Raw genomic sequence first — 19312 nt, 5'->3', positions numbered from 1 at the left:
AATAAAATGACACCAAATTGTCCTTAATGAAAAAAAAACCCAATACATTTCTATCGGAAAATTGATCTTTTGAGGATCCAGGGGTCGGCCATCTTGAAAATAGAAATTTCAAGTGGCTGAGAGTGTTTTCTTGTCAAGCAACCCTTAGAGACTGCTCATACCAATTTGCATGCTTATGTCACTAACTAAACAATTATATCGCTTAACTGCTCCATTTAGGTGGTGGTAATCTTGAAAAATGGCCGCCATCATGAAATTTCAAGTAGCTGTAGGTGGCTTATTGTCAAGTGACCCACAGAGACTGCTCATGCCAATTTTCATGCTTGTATCACCAAGTAAACCACTATATCACTTAACTGCTCCACTAAGGTGTCGGCCATCTTGAAAAATGGCCGCCATCTGGAAATTTCAAGTGGCTCGGACAATTTTCTTGTCAAGTGACCCATGGAGACTGCTCATGCCAATTTTCACGCTTGTATCATAAACTGAACGATTCTGCCAAACATAAGCACTTAGCCGCTCCACTATAAAGAAACAGATTCCCTCAGATAACTATACATTTAAGGCTTTGATTCTTGCCGTCTCATATGGAAAAAATAAATAAAACAAGAAAACCTGATTAAAACATATAACAGAAACACAAGGTGAATTTTAATGCTAATTGTTTGCTTTCATTAGTGTGCAGACTTCACTGAGTTCTCGGTTTTGTTTCTACTTTATCTCAGATGATTCCCTGATTCCAAAACAGTTGGGACACTGTACAAATTGTGAATAAAAACGGAATGCAATGATGTGGAAGTTTCAAATTTCGATATTTTATTCAGAATACAGCATAGATGACATATCAAATGTTTAAACCGAGAAAATGTATCATTTTAAGGGAAAAATAAGTTGATTTTAAATTTCATGGCATCACCACATTTCAAAAAATTTGGGACAAGGCCATGTTTACCACTGTGTGGCATCCCCTTTTTTTATAACAGTCTACAAACGTCTGGGGACTGAGGAGACAAGTTGCTCAAGTTTAGGAATAGGAATGTTGTCCCATTCTTGTCTAATACAAGCTTCTAGTTGCTCAACTGTCTTAGGTCTTCTTTGTCGCATCTTCCTCTTTATGATGCGACAAATGTTTTCTATGGGTGAAAGATCTGGACTGCAGGCTGGACATTTCAGTACCCGGATCCTTCTACGCAACCATGATGTTGTAATTGATGCAGTATGTGGTCTGGCATTGTCATATTGGAAAATGCAAGGTCTTCCCTGAAAGAGACGGCGTCTGGATGGGAGCATATGTTGTTCTAGAACTTGGATATACCTTTCAGCATTGATGGTGCCTTTCCAGATGTGTAAGCTGCCCATGCCACATGCACTCATGCAACCCCATACCATCAGAGATGCAGGCTTCTGAACTGAGCCCTGATAACAACTTGGGTTGTCCTTGTCCTCTTTAGTCCTGATGACATGGCGTCCCAGTTTTTCCAAAAAGAACTTCAAATTTTGATTCGTCTGACCACAGAACAGTTTTCCACTTTGCCACAGTCCATTTTAAATGAGCCTTGGCCCAGAGGAAAACACCTGCGCTTCTGGATCATGTTTAGATATGGCTTTTTTGACCTATAGAGTTTTAGCCAGCAACGGCGAATGGCACAGTGGATTGTGTTCACCGACAATGTTTTCTGGAAGTATTCCAGAGCCCATGTTGTGATTTCCATTACAGTAGCATTCCTGTATGTGATGCAGTGCCGTCTAAGGGCCCGAAGATCTTGGCAATCCAGTATGGTTTTCCGGCCGTGACCCTTACGCACAGAGATTGTTCCAGATTCTCTGAATCTTTGGATGATATTATGCACTGTAGATGATGATAACTTCGAACTCTTTGCAATTTTTCTCTGAGAAACTCCTTTCTGATATTGCTTCACCATTTTTTGCCGCAGCATTGGGGGAATTGGTGATCCTCTTCCCATCTTGAATTCTAAGAGACACTGCCACTCTGAGAGGCTCTTTTTATACCCAATCATTGACCTAATAAGTTGCAATTTTGTCCTCCAGCTGTTCCTTATATGTACATTTAACTTTTCCGGCCTCTTTTTGCTACCTGTCCCAACTTTTTTTGTTTTTTGGAATGTGTAGCTCTCATGAAATCCAAAATGAGCCAATATTTGGCATAACATTTCAAAATGTCTCACTTTCAACATTTGATATGTTATCTATATTCTATTGTGAATAAAATATAAGTTTATGAGATTTGTAAATTATTCCTTTCATTTTTTATTCCTTTGTAAAAAAAATTGTACAGTGTCCCAACTTTTTTGGAATCGGGTTTGTATGTTACTTAATTACTTTTTATGGAAAGTAATGCGTTACGCTACTTTTGCATTACTTTTTAAATATAAGCAGGGCTTGATTGATTTAATATAAGAAGTTATATTTATAGCAAATGTAAAAGCCCTTTCACACCAAAAAGTGTAATAAATAAACCTGAAGGAAAAGTAAATTTGCATCTGTACAGTAGAACACAGGAGAAGAAGGTTCAACACTCTTCAGCCATAAAATAAAACAAAACAATGAAGGACAATTGTTAGTTTATCTAAAGTCATTTTTCCTTATTAGTATGGTTGAACTGGATCATCAAAGGTCAGCAGCAAAGACACTGGTTAATAAAATGGGATTAGATACATTTGTTTTATTTAACATATTTAATTACTGCAGGGTTGCCTCATATTCTGAGTTTGCATTTCACTGTCTTAATTCATCTTGATGAATACTAAATCTTGATGAATACTAAACCGTTTATTTTTAATTTTTTTCACATTTAGTCTAGAACAACATACTGTTCACACAGCTGACACAACGCCTCTGTGCTTCCGATTTCTCCCAATATGGGGACAGAAGACTTGTCAGTCAATAAATGGGAAAACATTTTTTGAAAAAGTAACTCAGATGTTCTCCTGTAAGTTAAAAAGTAATTCGTTACTTTACTAGTTACTTGAAAAAAGTAATCTGATTACGTAACTCGCGTTACTTGTAATGCGTTACCCCCAGCACTGTTAAAGAGATATTAAAGACACTCATATGTGATTTTCTTTTCTCATGAGATCCTAAATATGATCATATAAGAATCAAAATAGGCACAAGTAATTTTCCCATAATTTCAGCTTATTCAGTATCTTAGCAGATTCTTATTTGATCCCTTTAGTACTGTTTCCAAATTGCGATAAAACTGGTTTTCCTTTTTCATACTAGGCATTTCTCTGAGAAATGTATTGTGAAGCCTTTGATAATGTATTGTAATGAGAGACATGCAATCTAGCTTTTAGGGCTTTGTGTGTTGTAACAGAAAGTATTTCCATGACTTTATCAAACCTGCTGTTGTCCATTTTTTTACAAGTCTCTCTCACCAAACACCTACCATACTCTACAAGCTGTGTTACTCTGTGCATACTCTAAAACTGTCAACACATCACTACCTCTGGGCCACTGTGCAGCTTCAAAATGTTGATTCTCCCAGTGACAAGGTTCTCTCAAAGCACAACGCCATTACTATTTGCCCTAGTTTAAAAATAGTATGTCTATTAGCCAAAAAGTATGTGCAAGACTTTCTCAAACTGCACCATTTCTAACACTCACTGCTCCAGGAGCTTAAGACAACATTTCCCCACCCAGAATTCACAGTGTGTCCTATGTGTGGTCATTCACACTGGCAGGATTGGTCTGGGATCAGATTTAGCCAACCTTAATTAATTCTTCCTTTGCTTTATGGACAGACAGGTCAGAAGCAGACTAAAGGCCCGTTCACACCAAGGACGATAACTAAAAGGATAACGATACAGATAAAAATCGTTTTCAGTATTAAAGAACAGCAGAGTCCACACCACAACTATAATGATAAAGACAAAAAAAAACGATATTGTTGGAATCACTTTCAAAACAATTTTTTTCCAGCTGATGAACGATAAAAAATTGACAGCCAATCAGAATCCATCCTGCTGTAACGCGCTCGAGAATTTAAAGCGGCAGACGAGCATGCGCTTAGAATAAACAGAAGATATCGTTCGCTGGTGTGGACGCTAATATCGTTATCTTTATAGTTATCTTTATAGTTATCGTTCTTGGTGTGTAGTTGGCTTGTGTGTAATCTAATGTCGTTATTTTTATTTTTATGTTTGTAGTTGTGGTTTTTGGTGATGCACACATACACACATAAATTCACCACTTACAGAAACTGTTTTAATGAGTTTAGTTAGTCTTACGTTTACATTTACCAGACGCTTTTATCCAAAGCGACTTACAAATGAGGACAACAGAAGCAATCAAAACCAAAAGAAGAGTCCAAATATTTGTTTTTGGTTCGTCTAATGCATTATAGGTAGCAAGGTTTTTTTTTATGATAAATAAACAGAAAACAAGTAGATACAATAGAGAATGTTAGTGTAAGAGCGTAATTTTTAAAAAATAAACATAAAGAAAACAAGTTGCAAGAAAAGAAAAAGAATAGAGAATGCTAGTGTTATAGGGTAATTTTTTATAAAGAAAAAATACAGAACACTAATGTTAGAGCATTCATTGTTTTTTTTTTTGTTTTGTTTTGTTTTTAAATATAAATGAAGCAAGTAGTAGAATACAAAGAGAATAGATAAAAAATAAATAGAATAGAAAGTGCTAGTGTTAGAGGGTCAAGTGTAGATGAAAGAGATGTGTTTTTAGCCTTTTCTTGAAGATGGCTAAGGACTCAGCTGCTCAGATTGAGTTGGGCAGGTCATTCCACCAGGAGGGAACAGTTAAGGTAAAAGTATGTGAAGGTGATTTTGTACAGTTTTGGGATGGTACTAAAATGCACCGTTCACTTGCAGAAGCTTCTGGAGGGCACTTAAGTCTGAAGTAGTGAATTTAGGTAAAGGGATGCAGAGCCAGTGGTTGTTTCATAGACAAACATCAATGCCTTGAATTTTATGCAAGCAGCTATTAGTAGCCACTGTAAATTGGTGAATAGAGGTGTGACATACTCTTTTTGGCTTTTTAAATATTAATCTTGCAGCCACATTGTGGATTAGTTGTATAGGTTTGATAGAACTGGCTGGAAGACCTGCCAAAAGAGCATTGCAATAGTCCAGCCTGGAGAAAACAATAGCTTGAACAAGGATTTGTGAAGAATGTTCCAAAAGAAAGGGCTTGAGTTTCTTATTATTGTATAAAGCAAATCTACAGGACTGGGCAGTTTTAGCAATGTGGTCTGAGAAATTCAGCTAAACATCAATCACAACTCCAAGGTTCCTGGCTGTCCTTGAAGGAGTTATGGTTGATGTGCCGAGCTGGATGGAGAAATTGTAATGAAGTGATGGTTTTGCTGAAACCACAAGCAATTCTGTCTTGGCAAGGTTGAGCTGAAGGGGATGGTCCTTCACCCAGTAAGAAATATCTGTCAGATATGCTGAGATGCTAGAAGCTATCATTGGATCATCAGGATGGAATGAAAGGTAGAGTTAAAAGTAGTCAATCACTTTCTCATATAGATTGTGGAAGAGAATTCCAGAGATAAGGAGCAGGTACAAGGGAAACAGATGAAGAAGATTTCACTTTGGGCTGTAAATATGAAGCAAGTTGGAGAAAAAAACATTACCCTCAACAAACTAGACATCAGGGCCCATGTCTCTGCCGAGTTTGGGGCTTGTGGCTTCAAAGCCCAAAGATTTGATTAATATGAAATCAAAACGTTAGGTTTGAACTACACCATACAGTTTGAGAAATAATAATACATTTACATATTTAACAAATTAGGGTATTTTGCAAGTTGGTCCAAAGTATCTTTTTTTCATTGTAGTTAGGATGGCAAAATAGGCTCATCAGTTTTTTGTTGTTGACAGCAAAGGCCATTAGTCCAAATAAACTCTAGTGTACTGCATCAGTATTAAATTGTCAAATTAGGCAGATTCCAATAAAGACAGCATTTTGAGGACAACATTCCTTCATCCTCAAAATTTACTTCATTCACAAAAACATGATTTTAAGTATGACTTTTTTTGTTTACTTTTGTACAATAAACAATTCTGGTACTACAGAATTACAATAAACAATTCTGGTACTACAGAATGTTGAGTCCACACCTGGTGTAAAATATGTAAAATATATGCCCCAAAACCCGTTGAGTACTGAGTTGAGTTTCCATCAGTGTGAATGGGCATTTTACTGTGAATATGCCTCCTTTTTGATTTTTGAGTTATGGATTCCCCCGATAAAGGTTAAACAAACATTTTTGAGCAAACTGGAAAAACTGAAACTTGGAAAAGTATTTTATTACTTCACTAAACCGTTGTGGTACCTTCTCAGGGAGAGCATTACTATGCAAATTACCATGCACCGTATTTACAACATTATTTTTACAATTTCATTGTTTCTGAAATGACAAAATTGACACATTTATTATTGTGGTATCAAATATGGTCCCTAACCCACCCGAGACAGTAAAATATTAGGAGCTGCCAAAACACATACTTCTTAAAACATTATAACTTTTGAAAAATTTATTTCACCCTTAAAGGACACGGCTGTGTATTTCCTTTTCAGATATAATCAGAAAGTGAATAAAATGTAAACGTAAAAGAATGAGCTCGCTCATTTCCATCCGCATTGGCTTTTAGCAAACTGCTGCACATGGATCTCAGGAACATAATAGAATTTTTGGCTGTTAATATGTGCTATTCGTCACACGAAGAAGGGAGCTCTATTATTTACCTAGCTGGAATAACACTTTAGCTCGGACGACAGTGCACCTTGCTTCTTTGCGTTAACAAAGTTCTGCTGCCGTGGGCTGAGTGGTGGCTCAGGGTTATGTGAGAAGCACTGTCTCCTCTCAAAGTGAGGCTAAGTTGCCTTTCCCCGGCCCCTGAGCCAGGGTCTTGTGTTTTGCTTGGCAGATACTGATATAGTCAGCTGGTGTGCACATTTCAGAGCAGAGTCTACGACCTCAGAGACTCTTTTCTCTGGTCGGAATGGTGAGGTGTGGCGGTAAGACTGTTAACAGGCTGATTCTATAGCACACAAACAGCTTCAGCTGCCGTCTATGAGTGCTCAGGGTGCCAGCGAAAGCAAATAGTGAGAAGAACTGAGAAAGACAAACTAGTATTTGTTGAATTTGGTTGAATGTGTTTTAGTTTAAGAAATATTCTCCATGCAAGCATTTAGTATGTGTTGTCGTATTACTGTGGTGGAGGCAAACACAACAATTGGGTTTGGTGCCGCTAGTGACACAAATATTACAGACAATTAAAATCTACATTATAATCAGTAACACAAGCTAATCTGATCTCTAAACAGATTGCAGAGACCTGCTCCAGTTATGTTCACCGGAGGGAGGGTTACAGTCCAGTTGGATTTAGACAAACAGAGCATGGTTAAAATTCTTCAACTGTTCCATCCTCAATTTACAGTTGTAGAAACAGCTCTGTTATGAGCATATGGCCTGCAGCTGTCCTCAAATAACCAAAAACCAACCCACAAACACCTGCCCAGGACACACACACACACACACACACACACACACACACACACACACGAGAAACACACTCTTTTAAACATACTGAGAACTGTTGTGACAACAGTAACCATAACATGCCTGGATACACAGGGGTTCAGTACCTGTAAACCTTCACAACTAAAAAATCTATTTGACAAATGAGCCATTTGAACCAGATTATTACATTTTCAGAAGAAAATGCGAATAGTGTTTGTCCCTGCAATACCTAAATGGCTGATGCAGTGTTAAGGTGTTTCTTATTTGGATCTTATATTGGTGATAAAAATGTATTTATATTTGAAATTATTATAATTGCTTGTTATTTGATTTTAAAGAAATTTTCACATTAAAACATGTTTGGAAACAATATCTAAAAGAAAATCTTGAAAGCAGTATGAACTATGCAGCTATTTAATATAAACAATGTTTTTTATACTGTATATCCTTGATTGGTTATATGTACCCTTGTATGTACAATATGCCTGTGTAATAAATGATGTTCAGAAACATTCACTGTTTTCCATGTGAAACTATGTTTTATGTTTCTCCTCCATAAGCTTCACAATTTGAGATATGCACTACAGAGACAGCTTCAGTACATTAGAAATTGTCTTCTGAAACCGAGAAAAATAATAGTGTGTTTGAGGGCAGTGAAAACCTTAAAAATAAAAAATAAAATCTTCAGAGAAATTTTTCATTTTCTTCAAGTAAATGAAAGCTATATCATAGTGCTGTTGTTTTGTTTCTCTCTATATTGGTGCAAGTTATCTGTCATCATGATTCGGTTCCACATTCTCACTGATTTTTCCATCAACAGTCAAGGGAAGACCCATCATGTTTATCTGCTTCCTGCTTCCTTTTCCTTTCTCTTCATAATTAGAGTTCACATTGAGCCTCATAGAGTGTGTAAGATTTGTTTGTCAAGCTAAATCAAGTGTTAATGGACAGGGACTTTTTAGAGGAGATGACTGTGAGGGTTTTCACTCAGGATTTTCCCCAAACAATGCCCATGGTGTCACACTATGCTACTTAGGAAGCATGCAGGAGGCACGAGTACATGAAACAGGCTTTAATCCATGGAACACAGGGAATATCCATACAGGAGACATCTCAATGTAATGAGTAGACCCAACAAAAAAGAACTGAACAGACTAGGGCTTTTAAAGGCAGGAATATTGGGGAAACACGGGTGTATGGAATGACTAAATTAACAGGGACACGTGGAACACACTTTGGAATCAAATTTACACAATCAATGGGAGACAAAACTGGGTCACATGGAGCAAAACACACAGATAGGTCCATAATCTTTACACATGGCTCAATCAACATCTGCCAGTATAAATTTAATCAGACTTGCCATTGAATTCTGGGTAACCCAGTCAGGATCTGAAGTAATTTAAAATAATGGTTGTACAAAACTGTGCCCAAACATCAGATCTAAGCACAAAGTATACACACAGAGCTCTTAAAATAATGCTTTTTTAATAGCATGAAGAATTAACATAAGAATAAGATTCTGAAAGTAAATGTTACATGATTAAAAATATGTTCAATAAAGATGTAACAAATGTTACAAACATGTTCAGTAAATTGTTTTTTGTGAGTAATAGTTTTGCCTGTGCAAAACCTGGTGTTAAGGTGTTGTGGGTGGTTGCAGGTAAATAGCACATTCCAAACACTTCTCTGACTGCAGCAGTGGAGAAAGGTTTGCTACATTTTGATTGGATTGTGGTGTTGGCCTGTGACCGCCATAAAAATTCCTTGGGACCTCAGGATGCAGCAGCAGTGGATGAAACAAAGCGAGGCCACAGTGATCCATTCAAATCCATACTAACTAGGCTTTGAAACCTTGTAACTGATGCAAACTACAACATATTTCATACTTATTCAGAGAAACAGGTATTCTCTGTGGCAGCTACTGTATGTGTTTACCATCCTACAAAAAATGGCTGTTTTTGGACAAATAAACTTTTGACTTATGATTTTTTATCATCATGTTTGGACTTTAAGCATTCAGAACATCGCCAAAGGTATTCTGGTAGTGGTTTGGTAAGTGATTAACGCCAGACTTTCAGGACGCTTTTCTAACTGTGTGTTTTGGACTATGCAAATGAGTTCCACACTCTCATGCCAGCAGTCACTCACAGAATTGAAATGCAAATGCACCAAAATGTAATCTCCTCCTCATCAGAAAGGGATACATGTACCATTTCAACAGACACTCCTTGTTCTGAGTCTCCAGCCTGTGTGGTGAGAGACAGTAACAGAGACAAGAGGTCTTCACGGGTCCAGCCTGAACATGAGTAACCGGGAAGCCGAGGGTATGGGTTTGGGTCCATATTTTAAAAAGTCAGCCAGGTCAAGGTCAGGTCCCAATTTATTACTTTGTGTCCCAGGTCATTTTTACATAGTTTGTGATACCCAAGTCGGTCCGAGAAAAAACGGCCGTGATCAGAGTCAATCATCTGCATGTTGCGGATTTTAGGACCCTTTAGTGCTCCAGGAGATCAGCATTCCACAGCGCTTTAAATTCAAGACTGTTGAAAAGGATTTCTGCTCCTTTCCTCACTGCATTGTTACCCATACACAATCAGTGCAAAAAGTCACCACCACTGGACTGCTCACTCGATCATGGGGGACATAATATCACTTTGGCATTGTTGTATATTATCAGTGTATGATTTTCTAATTTACATTTGATGTTTTATAGCTGATGTCAGGTAATAAATAAAATGCATTTCTTTGTATAATGCATAATAAGGTTATTCGGCTTATTAATTTCAGAGATGCAACAATTTATCTTTCCATATGATATCATAATCCTGCCATAGCAACACTCAACTTAATCTCTTAATCACTTTCAAACAGGCCCGGTTGGGAGTGTTCTCATTTTGCCAAGTAAAAAACTGGTGCTGTGGAAATGGTCATCTGATATACACATAACCACATATTAAGTGACGTGTGATGCAAAAATCACAATGCCATTGGTGACGTGAGTGCCAATCACTACACAAGGTACAGCTATGTGGTTGCTTGGGTTTGGATTGGTTTCTATGGTCTTACTAGAGTTTGACTAAAAATGGTGCACAACTAAATATTCTGGTCACAAGTGGTAACTAGTCAATGGCTAACCTCAATTGTTTGTTTACCAACATTCTTCAAAATATTATCTTTTTTGTTCAACAGAAGAAATGTTGAAATAAATTCACACAGGTTTGGAACAAGTGTTGGAGCCAATCAGAATCCATTTAAAGAACACAAAATTGTGCTCACAAAGTGTCTTTTTGCAAGTTGTTTTTTTTTTTCAAGAGAATAATGTGATTCCTGCATCTTGAACAACCAGAAAGTAATATCTCCTCACAGTACATCTGCACAATCAATCAACTCTACTTTGATTTTTTCTCTATTTATTTTGAGTAAGGAAGTACATTTCATCATATTGCCATGTACAGCACCCTGTGGGAGAGGAAATGTGGTGGCAAGAAGTCCAGTCTGGTTCAAAATCCTCCAAAACAAGAGGAAAGGACATTTAGAGCCCACAGACCATCTAGTAGTAAAATCCACCCACCTTGTTCCTAATGCTCACCAGATGAGCTTGTTTGCATATTACTAAAACAGTTTAGAATGTTTTCTCATTTTAGGTCTTTTGTTTGAAACCAGCCTTTCTTATCCCAACTGTGATTATACTATTCCCATGGTTCCAAGCCTCATTATTGTTTCACAGTTGCTCTCTTTGCTCATCTCAGTTGAAATGATTATTTGGTAGATAATCAAACACTACACTATGGACACACTACAGAGGAGGAAAATTATGCAGGAACTATAAAGTGGTCCACTTTAAATTGACCTTTAATGTTTATGCAGTAGATATTTGTGAATCATCATATATTTCATACATTTTATTATTGGGGAGTGCGATGTATATTGGGAAGATATGACTCATCATATATACATTTTAGTACTGGGGTGGGCAATGGAAGAATAATTAATTGGCCACTAAATGATAAATTTAGATGGTCTCTGGTGTTGTAGGATGTTCTGTTCTGTTCTGTAGTCCTTGATATGAAAGATTTGCCTTGAAAATTTGTATTTATTATTTTGTAGTCTTTCATCTTCTCAACGAGACGAGCCCAAGACTTTGCACCGTTGTATAATCTCTTACTTTAGATTCTCTTGTTCTGTAAGATGTCCTATTAGAGGCCTTGCTTCCAATTATTTTTGACATTTCCGCTCTCACAGTACAATTTGACATGGCCTTTGATTATAGAAAATGACTAAGCCAGTCAAAGGGCCAGAAGAAGGTCTTCTGTCTTAAAAACCAAAGTTGAATTCAACTGACACACAAAAAAGCGATTATCCTATTGAGAACAATTCTGTTTTTAAATGAGGGATTTCAATAAAGTCTTTAGAAAAACCTTTGGGTTTTGGAGGTAGACCAAAAATCAGAAGATAGAAGAAGGAAAGACTGGGTACATTAGACATGGAAGATTAAATTCTGACAGATTAAGAAAGAGTTATTGAAATATAAACCTGCTCTTTTGGATATTTGGATAATGGAGTTTTTTTTTTTTTTTTTTAAGCATTTTAGATTGCTATGTAAACAGGTAAACATTAATCTTACTCCTAAGAATGTAAATGTTTAAAAGAAAATGGTATTTCCACCATAAAGTTAAAGGTGGTAAAAACTTTAGTTATTGTATGCACTAGAATACTACAATACAACAACCAAAGTATTACAAATCACCTGCTTTGCCATGATAAATGTTTTCAATGAATAGCCAATGTGGTTCATTCAGTGAGTTTATTCAGAGTACAATGAATGCATAGATGTTCTCTGTATCATGCAGCATTTACCAGCAGGAGCCCCACTCAGGCTGCATTGACATGATGCTTGATACAAACTTAAAAAAAAACACCTGCAACATTATCATGAATCAGCAGCACTTTTCTAAATTAAATAATACAACCTCCTGATGGGTGTTGATCTTTATTTTGATGTACTAGGGCTAGAGTCTCTTTTGATGACTTTGTCATGTGATTCTAATAAGAGAACAGTCATTATTAACTTGGACTCTTCAACAGGTCTGTAATCCTCTCATATTGTTTCAAAGTGTGAGGATTCTGGAATTACATCCCCTCTTACGATGTCCACTCAGTGGAACCCTGCAGTCTGCGTGCTGAACACAAGCCACGTTGCAGGAAATCTTAATCAAATTTCCACCAAACAAAACACTTGAGCTCTGTCAGTGGTCTCATCAAGTTCTCAATGAGATTTTGTGTTTTTGTTAATAGCCACATACTCATAAGAAACCAAGACAATGGTGAATCTAAGGATAACGTGTCACATTTGCAGACTATGGCTGGTAGGCCTATAAAAATGGACCAAGTTGCCAACATTATCAGACCAGCTTGCAAGACATCACAGGAAACAGCTGCTGAACCACTGAAGAAACACTCGGGATCAAGAATGAAGCTTTCCGTTGGTACGGTCCTCATCACTGTTGCACTTTTGTCTGAAAGCTACTTCAGAACTGCTGCCATCCCCATGACCAAAGCTGAAGACACAGAGCCAGATCTGCAAGGCTTGAGCGAGAGCTTGGAGGAAAACTCTCTGGGATCCGCACCAGGCAACTCCAGGATCATTGTGGTGGCCGACTCCAATCTGCTGAGGACCCTAACATCTCTGAACAGAGGACTCCCTCATCTCAGTCTCCCCGAGAGCCTTCTCAGCACAGAGCGCAGAGATGTCGGAACAGACCTGAGCCCGAGCATCGCTATTATCAAAAGGGACACCATGAGGTGCATGGTGGGAAGAGTCTATCGGCCATGCTGGGAGGTGTAGGTCTTCTGGGACGACGGAAAGAATGCAGTCAGATTCACCTTCTCTAATCTAGTGTTGCTTGTAGAGAGGATGTAAAACTTGATGCTATTTAATGACGCTGATGCTATTAAATGCTGAAAAGATTATTCTACCAAGGTCTTATCTGTTCTCGTCTGTTCTAATTTAACATTTTTATTTTTCATACTTCACTTTCATTTGTGATCCATTTGAATATGGCTTCTGAGGGTGTCGTGATCAATGCTCATACCATACATTTTTGACTAAGTAAAAGTGATTGTTTTAGCATTAAGTATTTTTTTTTTTTTCAAAATGAAAATATTTTCTACAATGTTTGCTTATAATGCAGAGAGTACTACAAGTCATATGTATGCTGAATTACCAGTTCATAGTTATTATCAGAGTTTAAAAGATCAGTATTTTGTCATGCCATAATCATTAACCTTAGTAAGTACTCTGACTTAAATGGCATCTAATTTCTAATCTAAAGCAGATTAAAGGCTGACATTAATGCCTTTGATTTTATTTTATGAAACAATTACATTTTCCATCTTGTTTTCTGTATCACTGATAAAAAAGAAAAAATAGAAACTTTTCCATCAGTAATACACTGTGGTTCTGAGTAAACACTGTGGCCAGGCATTTTTAAAGCAATGCTTTGCCTGGCTCAACCAATAGTGAGAGTCTGGGGGCAGGACTACCCCAATTAGTCAGAACAATGAAGGACGGGGAGTGTTAGATTTTTCATTGTCTAAATATTTTAACAACATTAATGGATATAATTCTGAATTGTACACTCTCAGAAATAAAGGTACAGAAAAGGCAAAAAAAAGGTACAAATGCTCGTCGCTGGGGCAGTACCCCCAAGGGGAACAAACTTGTACCATATTAATGGGTACAAAGAAGTACCCCTACAGTTTGTGCCTTTTAGGTACAAATATGTACCTTTGAGGGTACAAATGGCTCATCGCTGGGGTGGTACCCCCGGGGTACAGCAATGGTACCCTTACCACAGGTACAGAGTTGTACCCTTTTATACTGTACCTTTTGAGAGAGACAACCTATGGTACCTTAGCAATACATTTGTACCTTAATCCACTGGTACAAAAATGTACTAATTTGTTCTCGTTAGGGGTACCACCCCAGCGACGATCCCATTGTACCTATAAAGTGGCAAAAATGTCCTTGACAAATAGAAAAGAATGAGAGCAAAAGAAAGCAATGTTTTGTTTTCCCACAATCAATGATTTTAAAAGAAGTTAAACTGTACAAATTAAAATACTGGAAAGAGAATAACGACCGCACACCACAATCTTCGTTTACAATAAACTTTAATAAACAAAGTTTTTTCACATTTAAACAACTTTAATAGAGAATCACTTTATAAATGCATTACATACTGCAGTGTAAGAACATAACATAACATAACATCATGCTTTATATTGACTAAAAGCTACTGTGAGTGTTCATTGTATGCTTAAAGGATTAGTTCACCCCCAAAATGAAAATTTCCTAATAATTTACTCACCCAATGCCATCCAAGATATCCATGTCTTTCTTTCCTCAGTGGGAGAGAAATTGTTTTTTGAGGAAAACATTTCTGGATTTTTCTTCTAACAATGGAGTTCATTGGTTACCATCGTTTTTAAGTCCAAATCAATGCAGTTTCAAAAGTCTTTGGAGTTTTTAAACGGGCTGTACGCGATCACAGCTGAAGAAGAGTTGTTTTTTTAGCCTAGCGAAACGATGGGTCATTTTCAAAATAAATTATAATTTATACTTTTTACCTTCAATAGTTCGGATTGAGCTGATCAACAAACGGACAGAGAACTACGTCACGTTGAAATGTCACGCCGGCGCCAGCAGAAGTACCACCCCACTGTTTACAATGCGACCGTACGTAGGAGGATAGTTCAAATAGTATTGTTTGCTATTATATATATATATATATATATATGTATGTATATGTAACACCACTGTTTTTAATGTGAGACCGTACGTAGGAGTAGTAATAGTATTCAGTGAATATGAATAGTATATGAATAACATTCTGATGAATATGAATAGTAGTTAAAATAGTATTGCCAGCGTGACCTTTCAACGTGATGTAGTTCTCTGTCCGTTTATTTTGAAAATGACCCATCGTTTCGCTAGAAAACAACCTCTTCTTCAGCTGTGATCGCGTACAGCCCGTTTAAACACTTCAAAGACTTTTGAAACTGCATTGATTTGGACTTAAAAACGATGGTAAGCAATGAAGTCCATTGTTAGAAGAAAAATCCAGAAATGTTTTCCTCAAAAAACAATTTCTCTCCCACTGAGGAAAGAAATAGTTGGTTTTGTTTTGTGGGATTTTCGTTTTGACGTGATACCACCCCAGTGATGTGTTCTTGCTTTTGGGTTGGTATTCAAGATTGAAAACAAAATATGAATAAAACGAGGAGATCATGGCTTTCTCTACCTTCATGCCTTCACACACCTCGACCCTGTCTACCTTAAGGGAACAGGAGCTTCGTCCCTCAAATGTGGACTTCCAGTCTTCTTGGGTCACCTGGACAATTGGGTATGGTGTGTTGTGTTCACCCTGAAGAATACAGCAAAGAAGACATGGGGCAAACATGTGAATGTTCACAGTGCATTTTATGCAAACAACTCTAATTGTAGTTGTAACTCTATATTTACAGTAGGCATAATTGTCATTGCGTATGTGTATGCAGCATGAGTCAAATACAATCTTCTGTTCGTGAACAGTGGTATTTCATTCATTAATCTGACTATGCATCCGTGCATTTAATTGCCATACGCTTGTGTGATAGTAATACGGATCTTAGTAGTATTTTAATTGATAATTGATTCTATAAACAACTATAAAAGATACATTTCGGCTTTCACCGGCTCCCTGCACAGGACGTAATGAGAAACCGGAAGTGTCTAACCGTACACTCGCTGGTCCAAAATCCAAAATGGCGGCCACGTGCAAATAGTCTATCTAACGTACACAACATACCCGCCATCTTCTAACGTTAAACTGTGTTCCGCGTGCACAAATGGAATTGAACATCAGTTAAACAATATACAATACCCATACACTAAAACACTTATATAAAGATTATCTACATAGCTGCAGCACTATTTGGGCACCAACTTAACTTTAAATCAACTTTGCAGTTGAGTACGTTGGCTGTACGAGGAACTCGAGCTGGCTAACGATAGCTGTAGCCATCTCTAAGCTAGCTAAGGTCAGCTAACGTCATGCTTTTTTCTTTACAACTAGCTACATGTAACTAACGTTAGTGGTAACTTACAATTAAGTCCCGATATAATGTTATTTCGATCTAACTGGAGATAACGTGCAGCCATCTTTAATCAGCGGGCCGCAAGTGTCACTTAAATGTAAATTAACGTTAGCTAACGACAGTATTACTCACCTCTGAATTTCTGTGCTTCAACTTCTGTCATAGTTACACCACCTTCTGTCATGTTTGGATCAGCTCATCTGAGGATAAAGTTGGCAGGGCCATTGTTGAGCTGTCACGCGTCCTGCAGGCTCCAGCGACTGCCGCCGTGCCGAGTGAAAGAAAGAGGCGTGAGCGCTGACCTAGAACACGAATAACGGCGCGAAAACACAGCCAGTCATAATATTAGACAGACCAACCACAGGACAATTTTAACAATGTTCGCCATCTTATTCATCACTAAATTCACTTATGAGAACGTTTTAGGCGAGAAAAGAACTGTTTAGATTTCGAATATAGGCAGTCTTGTGAAAATTGATGCCGAATTGACAATTTGTTTCAAAGTTTTCGGAGTTGAGAAGCTCCATGAAGTGAGGCGACAGCCAGCAGGCGTCTGCCCCAGCCGCTAGCTCGTCGCTCGGCCAGTCCTGCTCAGAGACCCCGCTGTGAGCTGGAGGTCTCTCAGACCGGTCTCGTACATTAGCGGCTTTTATTTCGCCGTTGACGATTCGTTTGTTTACATGCTGTTCATGTAAACATTCAAATTCCATTCATGCCATTGATTTTATACATTCGTTACCTGTAAAGGATGATATTAATCAAGAAGTTTAAGCGACGCGATCATCAGCGTTGCTTTTTCTTGAATGAAACGTATCGCGAGAACTCCTTCTCTAAATGCGCGCAATGCCGCGCCCACGCCCGCACAAACAAGCACACACATCCATCTTAACTATAATAATATATATTGAATTAATTTGAACCAATAGTGCTTATTATAGAACCCAAAATATATGCAACAATTATTTAAATGAAAACGATAATGATAACAATTATAAAAATCGAGTATAAATCTGTAAATAATTCCTTAGCAGAAACAAATGAAAATACTTACGAAAACTGATAGTGATAATATTATGCACTTATCACAAAGGATTATTCAGCATACCACATTTACAAATTATGATAAAGGCTCTATCAGTCTTAGAAAAGGCAGCTGCTACCCCAGAGGATTGTGTACCCTGTAACTTGAAAAGTACTTCTTAGTACCCCACAGGAAGTGTACCCTTTGACTTGAATAAGGTACTTTTTTGTACCCTACAGGATGTGTACCCAAAAGGTACTTCTAAGTACCCCATGGGAACACGATAGGACCTTTAATGGTACATTTGTGAATGTTGTACCTTAACTATTACTTTATATGACAATGTACCTTTTCAAAGGGTACATATATGTACCTTTCACCATGCATATTTCATTGTGTACCCCTTTTCTTTGGAAAGGTACTTTTTGGTACTCAGCTGGATACATGTTTGTTCCTTTGCTGGCACATTTGTGAAATTTGTACCTTAAAGTACTTAATTGTACCCTCACTGTACCTTTATTTCTGAGAGTGTAGTCAATGATGTGTGGAGGAAATCTCTCTGTGAGTACACCTTTTGAAATGCAACAAAAGGTAAATCAACCTTTGTCTGTGGCTTTCTACGTCATTTTGTCATTATAAGGAAACTATTACCCTTTTTGGCAGCATTTGTTCAGACTTTCCCTTTCTTCACACACTCTTGGCTAACCGCTTTAACCTTATGGCTTTGATAGGGGCACACTCCTGTCCATCCAATTATTTTCCTCCAGCCCTCACAACTCTTTAGCTGATTTGTGACCCGTTTAATCTGTGCTTCCTGTCTCCTTTCACTGGCTAGCAGTCAGGCACAACAGTGGAGGGGAAGAATATAATTTTTCACCTGATCAATGACACAAGGGGCATATAATGGGGGAGGTGATGTTTATTATAAGAAAACAACAAGAAAGGCACATTAATTAAGAACAACAACCAGTTTTAGTTATTCTGTTGTTGTAGCTCTCAGCCAATAAAATGTGGTTTCACTTTTCCTAGATGAAAATTATCAACATCTCACACTAGACATCGGAGGGCAGAAAGTGCTCTTTGTTTCAAATGGAGTAGGCTATATACCCTTTGCATTGCTGTAGGGTTTTTGTCAACAAAGTCTTCTCAGTTTTAAATAATAGAAATATGTAAATAATTCCACTTTGAGTCTAAAAAGGGTTAGTGTGTGTAGTAGGGACAAATGATAACCCTTTGTTTAAATTATTCTCTTCAGACTCAGAGAAGATATTTACATTTTTGTAATTTTTTATTATTGTCCAAAATCAAAACTCAGTCCAACCATGCTAGCTGGATATTTACATGTGACCATATAAAGCCCATTTTTATGTTAACTGTCAAAACATTTTCACAATGTATTTTTTTTTAAATAATGTTACTTGTGGTTGCACTGAAACAAATACAGCAGACAAAACATTTTAATTGTGCATGCCCTTCAATCTGAGGGGGTATACTGAGAGGGGAATTAACCTTCTGCATCTTTCTAATTAAAATGTCTGCCATGATCAGACGAGAGTGCCCCTTATCTGCATGTTGTGCTAAAATGCTAATCCTGTCAAATGCAGATAGTAAAAGAGACGACAGGCAACCTTAAATGGAGGTTC

At 37.5% G+C, this 19312-nt stretch overlaps 1 protein-coding gene across 1 annotated transcript; it reads left to right on the top strand.

The window, feature by feature from the left end:
* Nucleotides 1-12905: 12905 nt before the first annotated feature.
* On the top strand, nucleotides 12906-13485 carry pmchl (pro-melanin-concentrating hormone, like). Its single transcript, XM_019111787.2, has one exon. The coding sequence runs from the start codon at nucleotides 12981-12983 to the stop codon at nucleotides 13353-13355; it is 375 nt and encodes a 124-aa protein (XP_018967332.1). The 5' UTR covers nucleotides 12906-12980; the 3' UTR covers nucleotides 13356-13485.
* The last annotated feature ends 5827 nt before the right edge of the window (nucleotides 13486-19312 follow it).

This window comes from Cyprinus carpio, chromosome B5, assembly GCF_018340385.1.
Source record: "Cyprinus carpio isolate SPL01 chromosome B5, ASM1834038v1, whole genome shotgun sequence".
In the NCBI taxonomy this organism is placed as follows: Eukaryota; Metazoa; Chordata; class Actinopteri; order Cypriniformes; family Cyprinidae; genus Cyprinus; species Cyprinus carpio.
Note: the sequence above shows the minus strand (reverse complement) of the source record. Positions and strands in the feature narration are given on the sequence as shown.